This window comes from Passer montanus, unplaced genomic scaffold (assembly GCF_014805655.1).
Source record: "Passer montanus isolate IOZ18808 unplaced genomic scaffold, ASM1480565v1 scaffold1, whole genome shotgun sequence".
Lineage (NCBI taxonomy): Eukaryota > Metazoa > Chordata > Aves > Passeriformes > Passeridae > Passer > Passer montanus.
In genome coordinates this window covers 3761474-3788925 of record NW_024356504.1, presented here as the reverse complement: position 1 = coordinate 3788925, position 27452 = coordinate 3761474, and the positions used below count along the sequence as shown (strand labels likewise).

Below are 27452 nucleotides of genomic sequence, written 5' to 3'. Positions count from 1 at the left end.
GCTCCTGATGTCAAATAGTTATGGTGATGGTGTAGGAAGGAGACTCAGCTCAGAGCCAAAAAATAAAGGTCAGCACTTGTGTTGTCTTGTTAGCAGCAAAACTAGGGAAAATTCCCTTGTGTTTTTAAGCAGGTTGCTTAACCAGTCCATGTCTGCTGGCGCAGTGATTACAAATCTTCACTGACAATTGTTGATTGTTTTGGACTCTTTAGATAAAGTCTCACAGATATAAAAGCAAAGTGCTGATTATCTTTATTGCAATTTCCAATTAGAGTAGAGAAAGTATAAGAGCCATTCAACTTAAAAAATATTATTTCAGAAGTTTTAAATTCTACTCCTCTGGCTGGCACTGTGCTAAAGCCAGTGTGGGAGAACACACTGACAGCTATAGGAAAGAATGGTCAGTAGGGAGGGCAGGGGTGTTAGTGGAGCTGTATTGCTGGCACAGCATCTGCCCATCAGGACACTGCCAGCAGTACCAATGTGACCTGGGTCAGGCACGGAGCTGTGACCACCCTGCTGACCTGCAAAACATCACAGCCAAGACAGGAGCCCTGTGCTTTCATGTGGAGGGCTGACCCAGCGTAAGGGATGATGATGGAGTAAAGTGAGCTTAAGCCACCTTGGGTGGTGTCTGTAGAGTTTCCCATCCAGTGCTTACGAGCTCAGGATCGGAGTGTACAGATCTGACAGCCCACAGCCTGTGTGGAGAGGAGCCAGAGGAGACAGCAGATCACCAGTTGCAGGACAAACTCACATGAAAAGTGCAAAAATTAGCTGAGGCAGTCATTTGGGCAAAGAACTTACTGTGGCTGGTGAAAGTGGAGGTCTTGTGCACTCCCTCTCTGCTTCCAGCTGTTGGGCCCTGCCCTTGCCCTCTAGCCTGCTCCGAGATGTGTCAGAACCTTCCCTGTGTGGTCTTTGCTTGCCAACAAAGCAGAAAACAATGTTTTCCCTTTTCCTGTGTTAGTTTTCTGCCAGACTGATGCACTGAAATGGCTCACAGAGATATCCAAGAAGCATCAGGTGGGAAAGGATGAGGGAAAGGGAGGAGGGAAAAGACAAGAGTAGTAATCCTCAGTGACAATGAGTTGTTAAATCTGCTCATCCCCTCTCATGAAAGCGATACCTGAATGTTATGAATATTATCTCATGGATATGTATTTGTGTCTGAAGCTCATAACCAGGCTGCCTGCAAAGTACTGTAACCTGATATAAATCAAAAGAAAAAGGCTGCTGTCATGCTGTGCCATGTTCTCCCTTGGGCCAGCATAGGCTTTAAACCCCATTACAGAACTGAGTTCTGATTTATCTTGATTTTCTGGTTTCTGCAGAACTGATTTGGCTGAAAGCTAATCTGGCAAAAAAATTAATTTTCACAGCATCTCAATGCACAGACCTACAACTGTGCGTGCTGGCACATGAAAGGGAATGGCCGGGAACAAACAGCTGGGGCCAGGAGGGAGCAGAAGTCCTCCTCTGGGGGGCAAAGCCAGTTTATGCTGCTTACAGCATTAGCTGGATGATGATCTACTTCAAATGAAATATGGTTTAGATTTCTGTCACAGAACCAAGCAGGCAGGTCCTCTTAAATGCACAAAGTATAGTAAAAACAAGCCCTCATTATTAGTCAGTTTTAAAAGTTGCTGTATTTTAATTTGAGTAAGTTTAAATTGGACATAAAGCTGAGATACTGATGACTTGATTTTAGCGGTTTTCTGTGCCCAACAAGAAGTGGGTTTGGAACTTTGGGATTTGGAAGCCTTCTGCTCACAGGGGTCCATGAGGTATTTTTTTCCAGGAAAGTATTTTTTGGTCATGATTCCTGATGATCTCATTCAGGAGCAAATGGTGTAGGGGTCTCATAAGTAAAAATTACTGTCTTCTTTCTTTCACCATATTGAAACTCATGCTATAGTTTCGTAAGAAGTGTTTTCTTTGAATTCTAGTTCAACACTCCTGGTCCTCCCATATTTGGCTTCTTAGCTGTGCAAATATGACAGCTTTTCTTGTCATGCTGTTACCTGCATTGGAGGAACTTGCTTTTCGAAAAGTGTTCCCCATTCCTGAGGAAAAAAAGTCATTGTCAACTCTCTGATAGAAGAAAGGGTTTATTTTCAGAAAGTTGTACAGGTTGAAGTCTCAGGGGTAGTTACAGGTAAAACCTTGATATGTAGGTGTTAATTGTTACCAGATGGCTTCAAAGACTTTCAGACTGTTTCAGCATAAACAAATGTGTAATTCACCCAGAACACAATAATGTCTTATTAGCAATACCATGCATAACTTTCAAACAAACATGGGCAGACAGTAAACACACTGGTGATTCCTCTGTAACCTTTTCTCACTCCCCCTTGTTGATGTGTGATAATTAAATACAGTCTCAGTTTCTGTAAGATACTAAGCACACACATTTAAAGACAACCTTTAATTTCCTTTCCTTCTAGAACAGCTATAGGTCCTTATAGTCTAATCATAGACACTTTGAAACCTGCTGCTTATGCTTCAGGTATGGTGTTGGGGGAAAAAATGTTTTAATTTTTTTCAGACATATCAGTTGGTCTAAAACAACACACTTTCTCTGTCAACAAGCTCTACCCAACTTCAGTTAGTGCATATCACCTGCACTTTTCAGAATTTGAGGAAAAAGAAAATCATACCACAGTTTTTCCTCAGTGTGTCAGACTTGCTTATAAACAGAGGGAGAAAGGGATAGAGAAATAGAGAGACAGAAGCCTTTACATTCACAGTAAATTATTAACCTAACTAACCAAAACCATACAAGCACAGGGACCCAGGCTTCCCACCAGCACGTCAGCAGCTGAACTAGGGGAGTGCCCCGAACTCCTCCTGCCTCTTGTTCCCTCTGATTCAGTTCTGAGGCTGCTGCTTGGGACTGCTCCCCCTTATCATTGCGCAGGAGCAGAGAAAGAAGTTAGGAGCTGTTGCTCCTTACCCCGTGTACTCCTGTTTCTCCCTCCTTAAAAACCCAGCTTATAGAATTGGCTAGGAGTTATACCAAAGCTTCCCTTTTTCTCCTCCTTGATTACTTTTCATGTGAAACACTTTGTAGCCTATCTGACTTGCTGGTCCTTCCAGCAGTTGGCAGGAATGCCCATTTAGCATGATGATTGCTTATAGTGGTGCTGATCCACAAGACACCATTGAAACCATTGAAACCTGTGCTATTGGAAGCCAGCAGTGAGTTGGCAAGAATACAGTGGTGTATCTGAAATGGCCACGTGGGCTGATTCCAGGGAACCAGGTGCCCCCAGCACCATCCTAGCTGCTCTGGAGGTGTTTCTGGACTACAAGCTGTGCTACCTTACCCACGATGTTTTCTGAAGGAACAGAAAATTCCTGTTTCTTTGTATTGCTTCTTTGCTCCTAGGAAGAAAGAGAAAGTAATTTTTCTATGGCTAAAAGCATATGGGACACACATTTGTTCACTTGCACATGCAAACACACGTACACACCCAGGGAAAGTTCTATATATGGCTTAATAGATTATTTCCATATGATTTGTTCTGAAACACTACGGGCTTGTGACAGACACTTCTGGGTTTGAAAAGGCAAGGAAGAATTGTTTACCACCTGCATCAGTCCCACACACCACTACTGCCTGTTCCTAAAGAACCAGGATGAGCTTTCCACTTGCTGGAGTTTATGTGGCTCTGTCCTCATCTCATCCTAAAACCTCTCTATTCACTTCAACCTTCGGCTTATGCTGTTCTGGCCCACTTCCACTGCAACATCTCTGGTACTGTCATTTGGCTACGTCACACAGCACAGGGCTTGGACTGCCTATTTGAATGCTAATGTGAACTGGTGGGGCAGTTTTCCTGCAGTAATAGTCCCCTTGTGCTGTGTGATGTCATGCTGTGGTTTAGAGGTATTTTTATACTGCCTTTGCTTTGCGGTGGTTTTCAGTAATACACATCTTGGTGGGTAGAGTGATCTATTATGATTGCGAGAGCATCGAGTATTTGTACTGTGTTGTATGTGGTTTAGTGGTAGCTAAGATGTAGGGAGCACTATTTGGTTACCAAGTAGTACAGAAAAGTGTACTTTGCAGAAGAGCAGGTGTATGGGGAGCGCTGCAGAACCTCACGTCCCATTATGCAGGTTGTGTGGCTTCACTGTACCACGTCTTGAAGAGTACGGGCTGTCACTGTATCGGGGTGATGGGTTTCTCTGCGTGTTGTGTATCCTGAAAAGCAGATGTGGTGCTTGGAAGTGCCTGAAGGTCTCTGTGTGATGTGGCAAAGTGTGCCTGAGGTCTCGTGTCAGTCTCTGAAGTTCGGGGTGGGCAGCTGTGTGCAGGTGTTTCACAGCTTCGTGGGGCAAAGTCTGTGCTGCAGCCCCGGTCGCTGCACCACCGAGCAGGTTGGGCACAATTTCTCTCGTAGGTGTATTTTGTGTCACAGGGCCTGCTCGAAGCGCGAGGGATGCTCTGTGCCTACCGCGCTCCAGCCCAGCGCCGTGCTGGCGGGAGAGCTGCTCGCCAGCCGGGCACACAGCTCTCCGTGCCCCGCAGAGCCCCAGCCGCAGCAATTCACGCCGGTGGCTGCTGCCGCGGAGCGGGCTGGGTGCTGCGGCGTGGGTGCACCCTGGATGCCCGCTCCGCACAGCGCGGCGTGCAAGGGACACCCATCCTCCGCCCGCACTCCAAGGGCGCCGCTGCCCAGGGCGCTGACCCGCGGCCCCTTTAAGCCCGGCCCGGCGCTCCGCCCCCGTGGGGCCGCCGAGCCGCACCTGCCGGCGCTGCCGGGCCGGGCCGGGCGCCGTTCGTGGGCGGGCAGGGCGGGCATGGCGGCGCGCTGAGATGAAAGTGACCGTGTGCTTCGGGCGGACCGGCATCGTGGTGCCCTGCAAGGACGGGCAGCTCCGCGTGCGGGACCTGACCCAGCAGGCGCTGCAGCGCTACCGCAAGGCCCAGGAGAAGGTGAGGGCGCGGGGGCGGCCGGGCTGGCGGGGCGCGGAGGGGCTGCGGGCCCTGCGGCCGCGGGGGCACGGACACCGTCCCCTGGCTGAGTGCCCCTGCCAGGTACTTTGTGCGAGCAGCTGATGCCGGCGGGCGGGGAGCGTGTCCCGCTCAGCTGCCCGTCCGGCACGGCTGTTAGTGCTGTGCGTGTTGACTAACAAACTTGAAACAGACAATAAGTCAGTTTCATTCAAGCTTGTGTATTCTGGCGTCAGCTGCTCAGTGAGGTGCTATCTGCATGGGAAGGTGATTTCCTTTACATGAAAGGAGCTCTAAGTTTTTCTTGGCTGTACCTAATTGAGCGTAAAAATATTTTTTCTTTTTTTCTCCAAGAGGCAGGTGCTGAAGGCTAATGGGGTACTGTTCAGTGTTGATTAAAGGCCTAGTGTTGCAAATACTGCTTTGTGAAAGAGATTCCACATACAAGCCCTGAATTAAGGGCTTGCAGTGTTGTGTTCATCTTCCTAAAACATCTGAGTACAAAGTGCAGCCAACATCCTAAGGACTCTGTTTTGTGACATGTGCTAGTTTCTTATGGGCCAGTCAACTGTTTGGTATCCTGAATGCAAAACTGGAAGTAAATTCTGGTTCTTACAGATTTAGTTTGAAAAAAAACGTTCTACTGGTATGTTAAGTACATCATGAACAGCTGAGACTGATCTAGTAGAGATTGCTATGGTCTCCATGTTGCTCCTTCTGAGCAAGTGTCATGCTTTAACCTGCCTTAAGACACATAAAGCTTGACATATTTTGTGTTAAAAGTAGCTTTTCCTAATGATGCTGTCTGTGTGTAATAACTACAAAATGTTTGTGGAATTCTTGGTGATGTTAGTCAACAGTCAGTGAGATCTTTTGCACTGAAGTATGGTTGAGAGTACTAAAATATGCCTTCAAGAGATGGGCTTTGTCAGAAACAGAATTACTTTCAGCTGTGTTGAATTTAGAAATTTACAAATTGATTTCAGCTTTTGATTTGTGTTTGTGATGACATTGAAATTAAGTCTCATGATGATGGCTTAAAGGTGCCCTACAAACCTTTGTATAAGTATTTCAAATCCCTTTCTTCCTCTACTCTTTATTTACTTTTTTTTATTCCTTTAGAAAGAAGTAGAAGGGTGTCTGCCTTTCTAGGTGAAGCCCTGACTGTTCTAGAAGGCTCAATAAGCAATTATAGGATAGAAATTCCAATTGTGTGAGAAAGCTTCAGATAAATGCCAGACACTTAAGGTGTACGACAGTTCTCATGAATTTGTAACCAATTTGCTATTAAAGTAGTATCTAAACAACTTTTTCTAATGCCTAGTAATAACCTCCTGTGTTCTGCTATGCCCTTCAGGTGTGAGGTCAAAATCATCAGCCTTCTTTATAGAACAGCCAGAGGCCAGAGTCCATGTTTCTGACCTTGTAGTCAGTGCTTCTGACCTTGTATTTCTTCCTTTGCAAATAAGCTTGGTGTTATTTTTTTGGGCTTATTTCCTTATAGAAATGTGGTGTTCCTTATTCTGCATCATAGGTGGACAAAGTGGCTATGGGCCGGTTTGTTCAAAAATTGCTGATCACTTTGAGCAATGGAGCTTTAGAGCTAGAGTTTATACAAGGATGTGTAAGGAGGCAGAGTGGGGGAGCAGCCTAAGGACTTGGAAAGCAGGAGAGGTTTTCATTCAAGTCACTAAAAAAAGTTTTATGCCTTGTGCATCCTCTATCCCTCCCCCCTGCTCAATGGAAATGTAAACAGTTCTGTTGTAGTGCTTTGATTAGCTAACTTCCCATCTACAAGGTTTGCAGTGCAACTGGCCAAAAAGATAAATTTCTTCTTATCTTGACAAGCATCATTCACCATTAGATTGCTTTCCTGGGGGAAGATGTGGGGTTGGTAAAACATATCATACGCATGTCTCAAACAATTAATTTTATTACCTTTTGGCGCATCTTTTTTTTTTCTGATGTAACAAGATGGATTAGGTGTTTTGCCACTTTCCTTCTCTTTGCTCTTTCCAAAACCAACTTTCTTAAAAAAATTAAAATTTTACTAGGAATGGGATTATCTCAAGATAATCAGCTAAAATGTGCTGTGAGGTGTGCACATAAACAGGTTTGTGCTAAAGATAACTGAATATTTGTTTTTCTTTTCAAAATATTTAGAATGCTTGAAATACTTTGTGACAGAATGCTGCTCTTTCTGGCGGCGTGTTAAGTGTTCTTTTTGTAACTTTTTTTGAAGTGTTAAAATGTTTTAAAAGAGCTAAGTGGAAAATTTTATTGTTGAAGTGCCTGAAGTATTTGGAGAGGGAGGAAGAATTGATAGAAGGAATATCGTTCATAGCTTTAGAAGGAAAAATGAAAAAGGTAGCTAGGATACAATCTTTAGGAACTTTTTATTAGTTACGGTACTGTCAAATACCACAAAAACGATTGAGAGGCTCTGCATTTTGGGACTTGTCCTGGAAATCTAGTTTTGCTCTTACACTACAGTCACTTGTCTGGCAAAGAGGAAGGTACAAGATTGGAGTATTAATGTATATTGTAAAATATTTGAATATGTATATACAAATAAAAAATTGTTTAAACTACTTTTTTTTTCTTTATACTTGCGATGAGAGGAAAGTTGACGCAGTAAATAATAAAGTGTCTGGTTTCTGTGAGACTTTTGGTGCATAGCTGAGAAATTGGTGGGCAGTTGGTTATTGTAGTCTCCTGTGTTTCCTTAGCAAATTTGATTCGGTTTCTTGACGGGACTGGGTTGACAAGGTTTGGTCAGTTACCTGTTAATGAAGGCTCAGTTACCTCAGTTAATGAAGTTGCTTTGTTAACTGAACCAAAACACTGGACCAATTTCAGTTGAGAAATCAGACAGTAATTATTTCTTGATGCTACTGAATTTAGTGGGTTTTAGAGATACTGTAGTAGATCCTGAATAGGCAGATCCTGTCTGATTCACTGGAGGATACAATAACTGCCTGGAATTAAGAACTTTGTATTACAGTTTCAACTAAGAGATTTCTGTAGTCTAGGCTTTTGTGATGTGAATACACATAGACGTTTAAGAAATTGTTTCTTGATCAGCTGCTTTGTGAGAATTGTAAATAATTTTTCAGGGAAGTCACTGTCATCTCAGAAAAGTGGCTTGAGCAGAATGAAGTTTGTTGGAACTCTTGTGACCCAGGATCTGTTCTTGTTGCTGTTTAGTAATGTACATTAAGGCTTTCTGCTGACAGGTAGATACAGTAGGATTAATGATTCCTTATCATCAGTCCAGCCCCTAACTTGATATTTTGGTGCCTTGGGGAGCAGTTGTGTGTCATGTGTTGCGTTTAGGATTCTTTGCTTGAGTGAGACCAGATGTACTGCAAAAGAGTTGAGTTGCTGTGCCTGATCCTGTGTTTGCTTCTCTGTAGCTGTAAGACATAGCCTTGGATGCAGGTCCTTGTTGATTGTTTTGCAGTCGTTGTCAGAGACGTTTTTTCCCCTCCCCCAAGTATATCAGTGAGAGGAAAAAGAGGAGTGCTGGGTCAGCATGGGAGGGTTTCCTGGGCTCTTGTGATGTTGTCTGGATTTGCGTGGTCCTGTTGAAAGCAATTCCTTAACATGCACATGGGGCTAAATGCACTCAAGGTAGATGCTCTGTTGTGCTCACTTCTGTCCCCTTGGAAATGTTCTCCCACATTTGAGGCAACTGTTGAATTACCAGCTTTGCCGTGGAGCCCTTGGCTCAGCTGGAGATCCTTGCTTGCTGTCTCTGAGGCCTTGAATGTTGTTGGTACAGAAAGTGATGTCTGCCCAGGGAAATGAGGCTAGCAAAGTGAAATCCACTGTGGCTTTTCTTTAAGCTGCAGTGAAACTTTTCTGAGGAAAACGTGTAAAACATCTTGCTGCTCCAGATGTTCTTTATCTCTCTGGAGGAGCCAGAGATGGGGAAGTGGTGGTTATCATCTGTGTGTTCATTTACTAGTGTTTGCATATATGGCACTTATCTGCATGGCTTGATTGAAGTGACTGCTTTGGCTGTCTGCAGTCTTGTTCTTGGAAGCCAGCTGAATGAGTGGGACAGGGCAGTCATGTAGCAAAATTAATAACCACTGCAATTTGTGGTTTAAAATTTGTCACTTTGGGCACAGTTAAATTCTTGAGTGGCTCACTCTCAACAGCCTTTGTGAGCCTCCTTTGGGAATGGGGATAGAGACAGACAAATATTAGTTGCCTTGTCTTCCTGGAACTCGATCTCCACTTGTAACAGGAGTTAGTGTGTCTTTCCATTCATGACAACGTACAGAGGGCATCCACTTAATCCTGGAATGGTGATGGGAATTTTGATTTGCAGTCAGGGTGAGCAGGAAGCAGTAAGATAGTAGGTTAATTCAAGAATGGTGTGGTTTTGATTAGAATGAGAAAGAATAGGTGATTTGGGTTATATTGATGGTCTTTCCCAAATTAGATTTAGAGAGCTAATGCTGCAGGTTGATTGTTTATATAATTTTGTGAGTTGGACCCATAAAATACTTTCTGAGTTTCTTTCTGTTCCTGCCTGCTGACCATGTGACAATTAGTGTTCTGGAATTAGGTATTGCTGTTGTAAATCAGCCAGCAAACAGAAGGAGAACTAAATGTTCTTGTAGTTTGTCTAAATATATTTGGGATAGGGAAAATGACAATTTTTTTAAACTCTAATGCTTACAAAAGATGTTTGCAAAACCAGAGGACTTTTTCAGAAGATGTATGTGAAAAGTTTTGAAAGAAGTCCTTTTTTATGACTTTTTTTTTCCTGTTTGGGGCAAATTGTAAGTATTTAGTCCTTTATAAAGGCAGTGTAGGATAGGAGATTTGTGTGGCTCTTGTGTACTTTTATCTTGGACCTGGTCTCTAGGTTTGGTATTTTTCCCTGTCCCAGTTTGTAGTAGTTTATTTTTTTGCTCTAATAGGGATGGGGTGAATCCATAATTTTTGTTTTACTAAAACAATTCTAAGCTCCATCTTCAAGTACTTTTTTTTTTTGTTAGGAATTATTTTAACTCTTAATTCCCATATTTTTCTTAGTATGCTTAATCAGCTACAGTATGTTAATGAGCTTATCCATTGCTTTGGCAACTGATATATTTCAATGAACAGCTTGATTATCATTTCTGCATTCAGCTTTTGGCGTTGTCACTATGATACTGTACTAAAAAATGAGAATATAACTTGATACGCTGCTTTCTCATTACTATTGTATGAGTTTGAGTAACTGACTGATATATAGGAGTACAGACTATATGAGTAGGGGAAGTAAAGGAAATTGAAGGAGACAAATGAATTCAGAAACTCCTTATTGACTTAAAAACTCTAGACTTAAAAAATTATAGTGGTGATATTTCATTGAGATTGGGAACATCTTTCAAGTGGCAGAACTTTGGGTGCCTTAAAAATTTTCTGGATCACTTTTACAAGGACCCAGAAAAATTGAGAGTTAAAAAGTGCCTGCCTTTTAATCACTTTTGTGTAAAATGTCTGCTGCTGTGTTGTATCATAGCCACTAGTGTTGAGATAATGAGATTTTTGGTAGATCTTTCAGGCTCCTTTTCTCTTTTCTCACACATGTTTATAATCTCTACAGAAAAACTGCCATTGAATTTAGATTTGTCATAGAAAAAGTCTTCCAGGGCATTATGTATTTACATAACATGAAAAAAAAAGTTGGATCCCTTTTTTCCTCTTAAGAAGTTGACTCTTGTCAGTAATGGGCTTTTGGCTGAATACTGAGCTACCTGATGCTAATTTTTTTTCAGGGGAGCTCAGCTGAAGGATAGAGCTGGATAAAACTGGTGGAAATTGAATAGGCAAAACCTATCCTTGAAATACTGCAGGCCAGACTTCATTGTATGTGATAATACTGAGTGTCCTTTTTTTTTTCTCCCAGATCATATTTATCAAGCTCTGAACACTCTTCAGCTGTTATTAATTGAGATACAGCAAAGATTTGTGTAGTAACTGAATGTTAAATCAGCCATAGGAGGAAACCACTAAAGAGCAGTACAGAGTTCTAAGCTGTGACTGCTTGCTATTGCTCTTTGCCAAGTTGGTGATGAACTCTGAGTAGACTTGTAGGAATTCGTGAAGAAGGAATTCAAACCTCAAGTGGTATTTCTGGCATGGGATGGAAGCGGGAGGTGCTTTTGCTTGCTGTGTAAAATGCAGTTGCTTAAGTATCTGAAAATGGAGGGTTGTGATCTATTGATATTTTCTGAAAAACAGAATGTTTTTAGTTTAACAGATACAGTCATTTGGGCATAATGTTTTATGTTGTGTGACTTTGCTTTCCTCCTTACTCATTCAGTATGATAGGTCAGTTGAATTGCAACATACTGTGCAGTCTGGCATCCTGCTACTTAAGCAGCAGATTTCCTCCCCCGTTGAGCAAAACATTCTTTAGCCTTTCCTAATGATTCAAGTGTCAGAACTGCAGCTTTCCTAGGCATGAAGACCTATTGCTTCATTATTATAAACTCCCTCTAACCCCCTGTAAACATGCCTGTGTTTCATCCTTAATGAATATGATAACACTGAAGGTCTTGAGCAATTAGTATCATTGAAAACAGATTCTGCTTTGTATTTTTATATTCCATGATTGAATCTTATGCATAAGGATATACCCATTTTTATGTCAGGGAAGTGACTGAAAAGAAATGGCAGACTCATGTGAATGGCTTATGGATAGAAATTTTATTGTTAAATTCCACTGTATACAGTATACAGTGGAATTTAACAAGTATACAGTGTCCTGAATACATTGTTAAACTGAGAAAGCTGCTTCATATGAGGAATTTAGAAAATCACCATGTTACAAGTACTTTTGGGAAAAAAGCCTCTGCAGTATTTGTGTAATATTGTCATTAATAAAAGCATTTTTTGTTACCCTCAGGTTGTGTGTTGCTGTGGTAGTTCTGTAAGTCTTCTCATCAGTACTTTATTGCTTCCATAGGATTACTTCACTAACTTATTTGTAAAGGAAACTTAGTGTTATAACAAATTACTGTTTGCACTGGATAGGACTTTTTTGAACTGTTTTCCTCCCTTTAAAGAGAAAGTATGTAAGACGTGATTTTGTGTTTGGGTTTTTTCCCTCTTTATGCCTAATCATTGTGCTAGAGACCTCTCCATTAAGGGAACTGTTGTAATGTTTTAATGTAATCAGAATGTCTCTTCTTTCCAGTGTAAACCTGTGATTGTTATGTCACCACTAAACACATCCATTCAGAACTGATGGCTTGGCTTTCCTGTGGCAGGTGCCACAGCACTGCTCGGGTGCTTGGCTCGCTCTTGGGAGCGCTCCCGAGGTGGGAGGTTCAGACAAGTTGCTCGTCGGTTTCACGAGAATGCAACATTTGTTGCCACAGAGACTTCTTACCTCAGTGTTTTTCTTTATTGGCTGTTGTGTGTATGAGAAAGAAAACTACAGAATGTTTGAATGAACATGCTTCTTATGGCCTATAATAAGGGTAGCGTTGGAATGAAGGGTAGGTAGGGAGGAAGATGGATGATTGTACTCTACAGAGACTGATAGCTGCAATCACAGAATGCAGTCTGATGGGTAGAAGCTAACAGCTGGCACTGGACTCGCTCTTTTTCCTGGCTAGGGATTTGACCTCAAAGACGGGGCTCCATTGAGCCAAATGATTTTGCAGTACAGCTTGTCTGGTGGAATAGAATGTTTTTCAGATTACCAATAAAATTCTGTCTATTGGTAAATCATAATACACACCCTCCCTATCATTTTCCTTTACAGAAATGCAGTCATTCCTCAATCAGTAGAAGAAAATGGAATGCTTAAAGGAGAATTAAATGCAATCCCAAGAACAGAGACCTGCATTCCTTGAAAATTGTGTGGCTTTATTTTTTTACTTTGACTAATCAGTTTCTCTACTAATGTTTTTTTCCTAAAAGACTTTCACATTTTTGTAGAAGATACTATCTCATTCTCATCAATCCATGAACAACTGAGTTGATCTTTTTGGCAAACCTAAACATCTAAATTATATATTCTCTGAGAGGAGACAAAAAAATCCTTTATATGATCGTCACCTGTTTCTTTTAAGTGACAATGTACAGTTCAGGTAAGAGTAGTCCCAGCTCTAAAGAAGTTATAATTCAGCAGGTTTCTATTTGGACCTTTGAAGGAGAGACGGGTCATAAATCCTGGTGGGTTAATCCTGTGTATATGGTGTATTTGTTATATATATACCGTGTGTTATATATATGCCATGTGTATATGACATTTATTCTGTATCCAAACCCTGGAGCACCCTTTTGTAGACCATTTTACAATTACAAGGGTTATTTCTTATAATGTAGGCATGGGCTTATGCCTTCTCAGTACCTGTGAGAAGTACTGGTAAAATGTTTAAAGTGTTTTTACGTTTTCCTGAAAGCTGCCGTGACAAGGTTCTGTCCATCCATTAAGTCCATGGGTGATCTGCCTGATCTTCAGGTGTTGATCTGCTGCAGAAGGGGCTGGTTGAAAAGATGCTTGTACCTGCTCTGTGGCTTGTCCTCTGGTGGGTGTGCCAGGGGGATGGGCAGACTTCAGGGTGTCTTGATAAATGTTGATGATGTCCATAGTAAAGTAGCTCCCTTTTGATGGTTCTCCTCCAACTACAAATTTTGAGGCTGTGTAGTCTTTCTTAGCCTTTGTTTATATTTTTTTTGTTAGTCTTGCAATGCTGGATGTCATTAATGGTGGGAAGACCAGAATTTCATGGTGAAGATTTGGGGATAATTCCATGATTTTTCCATGTTTTAAAGAGTTTTACTGCTGCTAAATGTAGACACCATTCACTTCGGTTCCTGTAGGTCAGGCATTTTTTTGTTGAATGCAATTCATTGTGGTGCAGTTTGCCTGCTGTGACCTTTGCCCAAAATGCTGATAATAATTTTTTAAAAAATCCTCTGTGATACTCATTTGGTGGGTGGTATTTTGAGTGTTAGAAAGATTTCCACTAACATTCTCTACTTGGCAGTTCTTATTTCTGAGCACAAGCCAGAAGTGTAACCAGACTACAAATTTAAAGCTCTAGAGATTTTTCTCTTATTGGTGGTGTTGGCTGCAGGCTGCTTGGGATACAGACCCTTTTTAAATTATGAGTTTCATGAACAAAGAAGATAGAATGTGACCTAGAACTCTGCTTAACTAACTTTTTCCTCCAGAGCTTGTCAGAATTCCACGTGCCATCTGACCCTGCTACTCCTGCCTGCTGGTCAGTTGCAGAACATCCTTCCTATGGATTCCTGGTTGACCAGCTATTAAAATGCTCTCTTTCAGCTGCAACTTTTTCTATAAGTCTTTCTTAACTATTTCAGTAAGGATTTTGATGGAGAAGTTTAATCTCAGAATTTTTTTGGATCAGTCCTAGATATTAAACACCACAAGGGCAGGACAGAAATACAATGGTAGGGTAAGTAGGGTATGCAATCAAGAAAGCTACTTGTGACAGTGTGTCTGTAGCTCTTCTAGAAACAGAAGTAATTCAGGGCTTCTGCAAATCTGACTGAGACAATGTTGCTGTTTTGCAGCAGTTTAAGTCTAGAATGGCTCATGGTACCCTTTCTCTTTCACAGGTAGTAGGGGCCTTGCAGCTGTGCAGGGAAAACTGTGCCTCACTCTATCCCAGGCAAAACCAAGTGATTTCCTCTAGCTTGTGTCATACCTCACAATCAGTAAATTGGACGATGGTGCTGCATCTCACCTGTACATTTTTTTAAACTGAAGCAAACTTCTGCTTTTGAAATAAATAGTCCCAAAATCTTCCATTCCCTGCTTAAGTTTTTATCTCTAAGAATGTTTTTTTAATCTTGGTTTTTATTTAAACTGTGGATTAGTCTACATGAAAGCCTGTATGGAAGCCAGAAGTCATACAGGAATTTTTTTTTGCTGAGTAAAGACTCCAGAGGGCTTGATTTTAGGAAAAAAAAAGTGCAGTATTTGTTAAGCTTGCAGGAAAAAAAAAGGCAAATATTGTATACATCAATCAAATGTTTATATATTGTGAGCTCTGTGAAATACTGTTTGCCTCCAAATCATGTTCTTTCTACTCAGACTCAGTTAAAAAGTTATTTGCTGTAACAATGATTTTTGTTAAGGTCTAATGATTTTTTTTGAAAAAATAAAGTAATTGGCCGCAGTAGGGGGTTGTCAGCAATTTATTAGTTTATTTTTACAAGGTAGTTTATTTACTGCTGAGTAGGAGTTGATTTATGGAAATATCTGGTCTCTTCTAGTGTGTAAAAAATGTATCATTCTTTGCTTTGACTCTGGTTTTAATTGTGTTATCTTTAGGTTACTCACTCTACTGACATTTCTATAGAAATTCAGTATTTTTCTCCAGGTTGTCCCCTGGCCATCCCCATTCTATAGAATGGGTTACAACAGTGTACTAATATATAAAATAGGCTTAATTTGCATATTTTTTCAAAACTGTTTCTCACAGTTGCCTTATTGCAGATATGTATTTTTTTTTAGTACTGTTGGAAATTTGACTGTCATCATCTGTTACTGGTGCCTCTCAACCTGTTTTTTGTCTGCTCAAAGAAATGAACATTGGAGAGGCAATTGCTCTCTTCAACTGAATTTTCCCATGTTTTTTGTAAGGTGGAAGGACTTGCTGAAATTTTTCAAGGACTGATGAGAGTTAACATGCTCAGCTCCTACAGAATCAGGCTCATTTGAAAAACCAAGCTGCTGCCAATTCACAGTTAATTTTCCCCTGCTGGCTGTAATAAATGTATCCTGAACAAATGTTTCAGGAGTTTCTGGCATTATGAGATACAAAAAGGAAACTCCCTGAAGAGCTGGAAACCTGAAATAGTTGTTTTGGGTGACAGAAAGGAGAAGGTTCATTGACATTTCAATATTGTGCATAAAGACCAGCATTTGCATAGTAGTAGTCATGATGCAGGTGTTGTTTAGATTGCAATTATAAAGGAAGATGTGGTTTTTTTTGTGGGAAAAAAGTATGTGTGTGTGAAAAAAAAATTAACATTAGGGTTTGTCAGTGATAAATTATGACTCTTCTGTGTGAGGTGAAAAAATTTGCACGTAAAAATCCAGGGAAGACTTCTGTATTAATGTTTCAGGAGCAGTTATTTGGATAGCTCTCATTCAGCTGCTGACTGATGGGAGGTACTAACTTTACCTGAGAAACCCTCATGGAAACCAGTTCACTGACTTTCTGAAGAGCAAAATTAAGAATTAAATTTTGCTCTAAAAACTCATCATATCTCATTAATGCTTAGAAGATAACTTAGGACCTGTGCATTTTAAATATATTACTTCTGAAGTTGTTTTCTTCCTTGGGGTTGCTATTATGTTGAATCCAGTTACTTTTTCAAACTGTCAACAGAACAGAAATGCTCTAAATGCTTTTCTTTTTCACATACTTCCACTTGGAGTGAGAGGGACCAGAGTATGCCAGTGTTGGCCCCTTAATCCAGTCTGGAAAATGTTGGTTTAGGTAGTATTCCATTTAAATTGAATTTTCTGTGTTGTAGGAGAGTAATTGCTGCAAATGAGAATGTGAAAGGAGTAGATGGTTTGTGTTTGTACAGTCATGGTGCTTTTTTCTTAGGCCCTGCATGTATTATTAAAAATGTTGTTCTAAGGCTGGTCTGCATCATCCTTTGGTCAGCCTGGGTCTCTGGTAGCTGTGCTTGCAGTGTGATTTTTTTGTTTATTTTGCTGCAGCAATATTCACTACCATTTAACTCTCAGTACTGTCTGAATACATACTTTGGTTGTTTTTATTTATGTATCTGGAATTTTGCAGTTATATATGTCATGTTCTTTCTTATCTGGTGTAACAAAATATATTAATTGATATAGTAATTTTATTCAATAAGCCATATTCAAAGATACTAGGAAAACACTAGGTAGATTTTTTGATAACTCCCTATGTTTCAAATATAAAGTACATCTGGCAGTGTGCACACATTGTTTGTCCTGGTGTGACACAACTGTCTTTGAATGCAGTGAAAGTGGAGGGGTCTGGCTTATTGTTCATAGTGCAGTTGGTTAATGGCTGGAGATAGGAAATGAGCATCTCACTAAATGGAAGTCTTGGTCAACCTCTGACTCTTGCCTTAAGGCTTTGAGAATAGACAATATGAAAAAAACCTCATCTTCTTTCCAGATGGCTGAATGCTTGATGTGTCTTTATGTTTAGCTGTCATTCAAATGTGAATGCTGTGGTGATTATAAGTGTCTTCCATTTTTCTGGTTTGAAATGATCCCTTTTATGCATTGTGTGTTTAGAGATTAACTATTTGGCTTATCAATATGGATTTTAGAGTTAAAAAAAACCAAAAAAAACCCCAGCTTGATCGTGTAGCAAAATCCAGGATGCTGGTGTTCATAAGCAGGCTTGATAGTGAGGGTCTTAGTTCCACATGCCGTGGTGCAGATCAAAGTTGTTTTGAAATAGATTATAGTGGACTATTAACATTCTGCAAAACCTTGCTTGAGTTTTGAAACATCTTATGTGTGATAAGTTTCGTGCTAGTGGTTTCTTTTACTGAAAAAATACTATTCTGCAATCTGGCAAGAAAAAGTTTGATGAAGGAGGCTTTGTGGAATGGTGTTTCTTTTAACTGGGAGGAAAAAAGCTAGATTTAACTTTTGAGTGGTGAGTTTTAGCCATGTATTTTCATGATGCTTGGTTCATATTGAAAGATACGAACTACAGTTTAATGATCAAACTGTTAGTGTTGTAAGCTGAAACACACTTAATAGATTTTCAGGGTGTTTTTCTTGGCGTTTTCTGTGTGGTTTTGTTTTTAAGCCTGAAGTCATAGTTAGTGTAAGAGATACCTTTTTAATAATGCAGCCAAAACTGTTGCAGGTTCTCTAGAAGTCCACATCACTTACTTGGTGAGCATTAAACCAGTAATTCCTGATGTTATTATTTTTTTTTAATTAACTGACATTGGCAATGCCCTTAGTAACCATTTCAAGAAGAGAACGAACTGCTTCATTGCATGTGCTGGTTTCCTTTTCAGGCACTGCATGTGGTGATAAAATTTAGTGGAAGTAGATCCAATTACTTTGCTGAAAAGCTTTCAGCATCTTGTGGCTGATCTTGTCAGCGAGCGGCTCTTTACCTGTGTTTGTTTGTGGGAGCTGGATGATGCAGATTGGATCATCCCTCCACTGAGAAGGGAGCTGTTACTCTGCAAGTCCTATTGACAGTGCATTGTGCTAAAACGTTCCTATCACATGCTTAGGGTTGAGCATTCTTGTGAGTAATGGCTATGTTATGTCCACTTAGCTGTAGGCATTTTCAGTAGATCTTTGTTTAATTTTGCTTGTTATTTCTGTTGGTGCTTGAGCATGGCATAATATGTGGAGCTAATGTATGAGGGTACAGTTCTGGAGCCCAAAGAGAATGAATGAGGTAGCTGATGGAAAAGTAAATTGGCCTCGTTTGTATCAGTGATGGATGACATCAAGCCGCAAATGAAAATGAAGGTTGTAATGGCATCTCAGGACTGATGCAAAATATATACAAATACAGCATTTAAACAAGTTTGCTTACCAGCTGTTTTCATTTTTACTTTGTTGTGGGGTTGTACTGGCTGGATTAAAGTTGTGTAAGGAGGGATTTTTTCCATGTGGCCCCCTTGCAACCTGTGGGCTAGAAAAAGTTGCTACCAAACAGTAACTGGAACATGTGCCTCAGGTGTCATTTTTCACATTTGGGCTAAATGTTGTACCCGACCTACTTAGGCCTACCTGTCTGTTAGTTGTTTTGCAGTGAGTTTGGTGCTGCCCTCTTTCTTCCTCTGAAACCTGTGAAGATGTTTCTTCCCAGCTCTTTTGTGATTCTGTTTTCCTGAAGACACTTCAAATAGCAGAAGAAAGCAGCCCTTTGGGACAAAGGCAAGGCAAACCCTTATGCACATTAGTAGTATTAAATTTCAGTTGAAAAGTGGATAATGTCACTCTCTTCACTGCTTTTTATCTCACCAAAATCCCCTTCATACATTGAGGTTAGGAATATGGCATTAAGTTTTGATGATGTAATTATTCTGGCATGTTCTGTATTTCAGTCAGGTGAAGGTGGAAGTTGTTCTCAGGAGCCTTGTTTGGGTTTCATCCAGTTCCATCGCTTGGCTTTGGGAATATGTTTAAAGGTAGAGGTTTTTTCAGCTGCTCTCCAGGTATATTTGCTGTATCTTGGAAGTCAAATTCTGAAATTTACCAATGTTGTACTGTGGTGATATAAATTGTATTAATATAGCATAAAATACGGTGGATTATATAAATAATCTCCACAGTGTAATATTAAGCTGCTAAATATTCATATTACTTCCTAAACTTCCAGATTATTTTCTTTCAAATAATGGTCAGAACCACTGAAGCTGGCTAGGCTTTATGGAATTAGGCAGTGCTTGACTGTTACTTGTGCCTTCAGAATATTATTGACCCAATTGTGTTTTCTCCTGAGAAGTCAAGGGAAGAGAATCTGGTTCATTTAGTGTTTCACATGAGAACAAAATAGGTTACAGCATCATCTAGTACAGACCTGCAAACCTTGCTCCAATACCTCTATGGTTAAACCCCTTTGTTTCCCTCCCTGCACAGCCAATTTTGAGCCTATTACTTTCCGCCATCACACTTTTAATTTTTTTTGCTTTTTCTTTTGTTTTTTCCTTTCTATTTTCATTTATCACTAACTTATTTCTGCCTCACAGGGGGTTTTCTTACATCTTCTAATGCTTTGATAATTTAAAACTACCTTGGCTGTCTCAGCATCCTTGTAGCACTGGGCCTACAATTGTCCCTTATGGCTTGATTTTGGAAGACAGTCACTGAATGTACTGTGAAAGGTCATCTATTTCCTGTGAGTGAGGAAAGAGACCCCAGGTCCACATCGAACTGCTCTCTAAGAAGAGCAATGACCTGTGCCTGCTAGGAGGTGTTCAGAGACCATGGGGAGAGTTGATTAAGGTTGGTATGGGCAGTGGCACCAGTGGAATTGGTGGCATTTCTGAAATGAACCAGCTTTGGACATGTGAGAAGGGAATGGTATTCTGACTGGTCCTACTGACACTACAGATCTGGCAGTCTTGGGCAAAATTCCTTCTGGCTGGTGGTTGACTCATGCAGGAAATAGGGTGGTACGGCAGCAGAAAGGTCTTGCTGTTCTCTGTGTAATTCCAAAAAATACTCAGTGGCTTTCTATAAGGAATTAAGGATATGCTGTTATAGTTTACTACAATTCTTTTCTCACTTGAGCTTTGTCTACAGCTCAGTTTATGTTAAAGTTTGACAGGATTCCAGCATGCTTGGTCTGCATTGTCTTACAGGCGTTTGTATTCAGTTTTGTTTAGAGTCTGGTGTTACTCAATCACATCCTTGAAGCTCTCAGCTGCTTCTGATAAGCAGTCCTGTGTCAGCTGCAAATGCATTAATCACTTTATCAAAGAAAGGCCCAACAGTTGTAAATAAAACAATGTTAGATGGTTTCTAGATGCATAGCTGAAGTGCTGGCTGCCCTTGGAGATGTGAATCATTTATCATTTTTTGTTGAAGATCTGGTATCCTTCAGTGCTGAATTTGTTACAAACTTGAATTATATTAATTTGCAGCCAGCCTCGTTTTTTATCTGTAGCTATACTGAATGATTTGAATTTAAGGGATTATCAGTTTTTGTTGGCAAAATAACAGAATTGTTCACTCACTTAACCTGGACTTTATTTTTGAAATATGCTACTCTTCTACACATGCCTTTCTTACTTTAAGTTTTTTCCCCTTTCATTTCTATGTGAAAAATGACAGTTTGAAGGAGTAGTTTTATAGTTCTGTCTGCCCAGTTAATGTTGAATTTTAAGAAATCATAGCTGTGGTCTTTAGCCCCCCCAGTGTTACCTTTAGGTAATCAAACAAAAAGCCAGACTCAGTGCTAATTAATTACTCGCCAGGTGCCTGGAGCTGAGAAGCAGTTTGCTTATTAGCATAACAATACTACTCTGAATATTGTAGATAATATTTGACATAGAGGACTTGGGATATGAAAGGTAAGCCTTAAAATCTTGTAGGTTTATTTAGAGATGTTTTGTTCTGGAACTTTTGTGTTAATTTGCAGAAGGTTGAGTCTTTTGTGTTTCTGCATTGTTGAAGCTGTCTAATCTAATGGACTTGAAAAGGTAAAGGATATTCATAGTTGATAACTGAAGATCAGTTTGCACTTATATTCTTACATTTGTACAGTTATCTTGGATTCAGTGCCTGGCATACAGTGTGCTTCACTTTTAACTGAGGCTTTGAAGGGGAGGTTTTGGCTGTTTGTTACAAGTGCAGTGTGAGACCTCTGTCTAAATGTGTATTTCCAGCTTTCTTTGTAAAACTAGAACAGGCATACATACATCTTAAATGCTGGAGTGTAATGTAAAGGTGGGCTATGTGATCCTCTGCTGATGTATTCTCTGCATCAGGCTTTATTCAGGTAAGTTATATTCAGAGAGTGGTTTTTCATTCAGATTCAGTATAAGATCAAATTGGTCTTGTTTTTGAAGGGTTCTAGTGCTGCAAGTCAAGTACAAGTTGGAGTGTTAGTTGAAATAATCTTGGTTATTTTCGATTTATGTATATGTGCTCTGACAAACAGAGAATTCCATGATAGGGAGATTAGCAGCAACTTTTTCTGTTTTCCTCCTCAGACTGAATATGGGAGATATGTATTTTTCCCCCTGCATATTCACCTGTCAGGATAAACCAACTTTCTCTTCTTTCTCCTTTCTGATTACAGTGAAGTACCTTCCCTGCCTTGTGGAAAATGAAGACTTTATTTTTAGTACATAATCCTAGTAATTTCTCAAAACGTAATAATTTAAAGATGTCTAAAGGACAAGAAATCTTCTAGTTCCTCTTTGCCAAAACTATCTCTGAGAGCCAGAAGAGACTCACTGTCTTTCCTTCTGCTGTGATGTACTGTATGCAAGTGTCAAGTGACTCAAGTGGGAGAGTCCTTTTCACTGTGCTCCCCTTGTTTTATAGTCTATGTGAAGAACTTCCACCGTGTTTGTGTTTTATGGTTTTAGGGTCTCAGGCCAGGATCTTTATCTTCAAATGTGATCTGGGACATTTTTACCAGGTGCAACTGTGTATATAACCTGTGTGCTGGGTTCCCTGTAGCTCACTTCTTCACCTTGAGAGCTCTCAGATGTCTAAGCCCATCTTGCTGTTATGAGGTGGCTTTTATAACCAGGACCTGTTTGAGTTTCTGTCTTCCCAGAGAAAACAGAATGTGTTAACTGTACATGAAAATGAATCAGAGAAGGAAAAAAGTGCAAGAAGGAGGAGTTTCATACCTTCAAAAAGTTTGGTGTATGGTGGTGTGAAGAGAGCAGGTGAAGACAGAAAGAAGTGATCATCAGTCCTTGCTGTTGTGTTTTGACTACTAGTCATGCTAATACTAGGTCCTATTAATTTCTCAGAGCATAATAATTCAAAGATGGCTAAAGATCAAGACATATTTGGGGTCCCTCTAGTGACTAGGGATAGACTAATGGTATTTTGGGCCATTTAGCATGTCAAAGATAAAGCTGGTGGTGAGCTGTACTTGTGCTGTGTTAGGACTCATTCCAAAGACTAGAAGGAAGCTCTGCTTTTTGGTTGTTCACTGTGCCTGGGAAGAGCAAGAGAAGATTTTTCTGCTTTTTTTTTGGGACTGGTAACAGGGTTTTTTTTGTGGTAAATCTGTGGTAGTCCACTGGATTCATGCATGAATTGTTTGGTTGTCTGTTTTGTACTCTTGCCATCCTTAAGGGCCAGCAAGGCAGTGTGACCAGACTGTGCAAAAACTGAAAGTGCACTGAGATAAACCCAGTGTTTCTGACAAAGATTAATGTTTCTCATCTGATCTGATTAGTTTCCCTTTTGACATCAGGTTTTTAGTGCCTTCAAAGAAAAAAACTTTTGAAATTGAATATTTAAAGTGATCTTATGTAAGTTACTGCTTTTTCAGAACTCCTTCTTTCTACCGTTTGGCTATATCACATCTCATCATGAGTTGAAAAAAGAAGTGCTTGAGGGAAGAATACATTTTCCACAGCTATTATTAGTATTAATAGATAAAATGAATTAATCAGAACAAAAATTTAGTACGTGTAAAAATACATAGAGCGAGATTTAATTTTTTAAATATCTTGTTTACAGGGAATAGCTAACTATAGTTTGAAAAGAGGTCCTTCTAAACAGTCAGAGAAATTGTGTTATTTTGAAGGAAATAATCTTTATTTCACCTTATACTTGAATATTTAATTTATTCCTTTTAGGCTGAGTAAAATTTCTGTGTTATCTTACTGTGTGAAGAAAATTTCCTAGGCTATCTAAAAAAAATCAAAATGTGTGCTTTGGTCAGAAGCAAAGCATCATGGGTATAACAGCTGAGACTGGCATTACTTCTTGTGATCATGTTTTGGCATGAGGTTTGAAAGCTTGTTAGACCTGCTAAATTTATTGTGAAAAGCAAAGAGCTTTGTCTTCCATGTACTCACAAGTTTGATTGCTTGCAATGAACTTCTTTCTGTTCCCCATCACCCCGCCAGTTAAGGGTGAATTTCTCTCCGAAGATCCTTTCTTGTGCGGCTTTATTTTTATAGTACTTTATTTCATGTGGAGGACTGATTAGGAAGCATCCCTTACAGTCACCTTTCTAAGACTATTTCTGCTGTATGGCCTTCTGTGTTTTCTGCAGCTTTATTTCTGGATGCTTAAAAGCAGTTTCTCTTGGAGCAGACTACCTTGTCCTTTGCCCTTGCCTCAGCTTTAATTTCTGTCCTTGAGCTCACTCAGTATAGATCTTTCTTTAATATTAATAACTTGAGAGAATGTGTGTCACTCCAACTGGTAGGAGGCTATAAAGAAGTTTTATCTTCTCTCTAGCATCTTGCAGCATTTTCACTTCTAATACAAGCCGAGTCAGAGTGTTGGTGAAGGAGAACAATAGCACTATGAAATACACAAGGATTTTTTTATTATCTCACTGTGTTGTAGCATGTTTCTCTTGTATTATAGTAAAGATTTCTGCTGCTTTTGAATTTCTAACTGGAAAGGGTTAAAAATGTGTTGGTTAATGTTATGCTATAAAGACAATGTAATTAATTAGAGGTAAGAATTTATTTTTTCCACAGTGAGACCTAGAAATATGAGCTTGTAACGTCCTCTGTTATGTGTAATGTAGACTAAACTCTGGAAGCTTCCTGAGCAGTGAAACCTGGATATTGCTTTATCTCTATTTTTTTGAAGTTTGTGAAAAGAAGACCCAATTTGTACTCAGTTACAAGTGTGTGTGTATGAAATATACTCACATACTTCATATAGGGAGGCTTGTTCAGATCAGGCCTGTGCCAGGAATTGCTGCATCCAGTAATGTCTGGGACAGACTTAATCTTTTCTGCAGATAGCTGTTCATCTTTGATTTTTGTAGAAGCTTCTTGTGGCTCCTTTTATTCCATAAAAATGTTATGTCTGCAACCTACAATATTGTATGCAATGATACAATTCTACACTTGTACGTCTGAGGAAAGTAGAAGTGGTGGTTGTTTGCCTGCTGTAAGGATGGGTGTGATGCATATTGGGGCATTTGGTTTTTTGCTTGGGGTTTCTCTTAGGCTGTACAAGGACATCAGTGCATGCATGTTGTGTTGTTGCTGGGCTCTAACTGTTCAGCTCCAGATTGTGATAGTCTGTAGTGTGCAATGTTTGCTTTGTGATCAGCTCTTGATTTTGGAAATTCAGTATTCATATTGCTGTAAAAACAGAGCCACACCTCTACTACAGCTGAAGATGACACTCCTGTTGGTGGCAGCTGAAATGAAGCTTGAATAAAATACCACTTCAGGCTTGTTTGGAGGTGGTTTTGTTAAGCAAACCAAAAATGCTTAAGGCTCTTCTAATTCAGTGATAAACTTTGAGAAGGATTTTGAGACGAAGTTTGAGGCTCTGACCAATCTCATCCATACATTCTTCTCCAAGTTGCTTTTTGTGCTCTGCTCCTCAAGCTGTGGTCTGAGAGTAACTAGTACTTAAGAATGTTTGGCTGTGTGTCATGATACATTGTGTAGCCTTAAGATGCTTATAGAAATCATTAAATACTACTTAATATATTGAGGTAATGCATTACATTGCAATTTATAATCTAAAAATGATTAAGTGATAGAATACCTCTTTTACTGACCTTAACCTAAAATATCCCTTTATCTGAAAATGTTTTATGATTATGGGATTTTTAGTTTTACTTTTACACTGTCTAAATGACAGAAAACAATATGGTCAGAGGCCACTCTTTCCCCCAAGTTTGACCTAGCGTTTATGTGTATGTGGAACAGGCATATATGATTTCCATTTACATACTGTAATTGAAGTCTCTGCTCTAGTGAAGCATTGATGTGGAGGTACTTCAGAAACATCAGCATGAAGAGTAATTTTAAGTCAGTCCTATTTCTGATTTTTTTAGTGCATTCATTTACATACTATAATTGAAGTCTCTTTGCTCTAGTGAAGCATTGACGTGGAGGTACTTCAGAAACATCAGCATGAAGAGTAATTTTAAGTCAATCCTATTTCTGATTTTTTTTTTAGTGCATCTCATTGTTACTATATTAAATTAAAAATTTTGCTATTTTAGGTGTTCTGCACAGGGGAGCAAAATACAGCATCAAACAATAATTAATTGTGAAATCATTAAGTGGTGATGTTTAAATACCTTTCAGCTGACCATCAATAAAATAAACTTGTTTTGATTCTCTTGCTCATTAAAAGTCAGAAATACCCAGTGTGGACTGTAACATTTATTAAGTATGTTGTGTAGCTTTCAGAAAAGGAGATGTACTTTTCTGTCTGAGTTGGGAACAAAAAGAATCAAGAATGCATTCCAACTTTTTCCACATATTAAAAATGTGAATCTATAGATTTATTTAAAAACCTAACAATAAATGGGAGCGCTTTAATTATAAATGGTTGATTTTTCATTTGTGTGTGTGTTGACTGAAAATAAATGTGTAGAATTCTTGAACCTGTTTTAGACTGTTTGAAAAGTGATGGTGTTGTATTAGGTGGCAACAGCTAAGTCAGGATTCTGTGACAAAAAGAATGTCAAGCCCATTTTTTAAAATTTATGTCACTTCTCTGCTTACATTGCACTTGTGCATTCGTGTGACCTGGCTTTAATTTAACATTTGGTAAATATTTGCATAGTAATTCCTAAAGTGTTCTCCCACACATAAAGGAAATGATGATAAACAGCTTTTAAGTGGCTTGATGTTAAACGCAAACATGACTTGCACCCTAAGGTAAAATGCACATCAGAGTAGCTGTTCAATATTCATTTGCCAAATGCTGTTATGAATTATACCAGGTAACTTAGTCATACGTCTTCTTTACGTAGATTTTTACAGGTTTGTACCTCAGCTGAATTTCTGCCTAGGGGTTATGTGCTGTGCTGCGAGAGAGCTTCTCCCCACTTGTGATGCTAGGACTTTCTGGAGCTATAGTTAGTGTTTTCTTCAAGATGAACTTTCTAACAGGAGAGCACTTAGGAGTACAGATAGATGCAGCAACCCTACCTGAATGCAGCCCAGAGCTTCCAGGCTCTCATAGTGTTTTATTTTTACAAGAGACTTTTTTACTTTTCAAAACTGAAGTGTGGAGCTATAGTTAGTGTTTTCTTCAAGATGAACTTTCTAACAGGAGAGCACTTAGGAGATAGATGCAGGCAGCTGTACCTGAATGCAGCCCAGAGCTTCCAGGCAATGTTAATGTTTTATTTTTACAAGAGACTTTTTTATTTTTCAAAACTTAAGTATTTCTTTTTAAGCATGTCAAGTTTTAATGATGATGATTAAGATGATACAGTGAAGAATCATTTTAGACACTGTCATTCATTAGAATAAGATTTCAATCTCAAGCTAGAGAAATGTAAAGAAACATCAATCATCTAAAAAAAATCCCAAATCTTGTCCTAGTGTTTTGGAATACAGTTATTAGAGTTTTTTACTTTATAATTCATAGGTTCTCAGCAAGTGCCTTCTCAGTAAGCATGTTCTTAATCTCTTCCCTGATCAAAAATGGGGTGTCATCCAGTATTTGCTGCTTTCAGCAGGTGAGAAGTGTTATTTTGTTGAAGCTGTCTAGCACTGACCCTTCACACAGTCTGTTATCTCTGTTACTGGGTTCTGACCATTCAGGAGACACTGTAGAATCAGCTAACTCTGTTTTGCAAGACTTCCAGTCATATACTTTATAAACTATAAAGTTACTCAGTTACTTTAGAAGGCTATCTGCTGCCTAGGAGTTTTAAAACACATGGAAACTTGAAGTGTTCTTGATGCCTCTTTGGATTGTTTTATCATAGTAAAGCATAAGAACCTTAAAATAGGACAGTCCTTTTCCTGAGCAAGTTGAATTTTCTCTGATAATGATTCTACTGTGGTGGATGTGCCATGG

The 27452-nt window shown here is 39.5% G+C and overlaps 1 protein-coding gene across 3 annotated transcripts in view; it reads left to right on the top strand.

Annotated features, from left to right (window-relative positions):
- Window positions 1-4724: 4724 nt before the first annotated feature.
- Window positions 4725-27452, top strand: part of PARD3B (par-3 family cell polarity regulator beta) — a 395877-nt gene continuing 373149 nt past the window's right edge. For all 3 annotated transcript variants that reach the window (XM_039719949.1, XM_039719858.1, XM_039719777.1), the window contains exon 1: window positions 4725-4945. In XM_039719949.1, coding sequence (XP_039575883.1) covers window positions 4826-4945 — 120 coding nt within the window. In that variant the 5' untranslated portion in view covers window positions 4725-4825. The remainder of the gene's footprint in view (window positions 4946-27452) is intronic.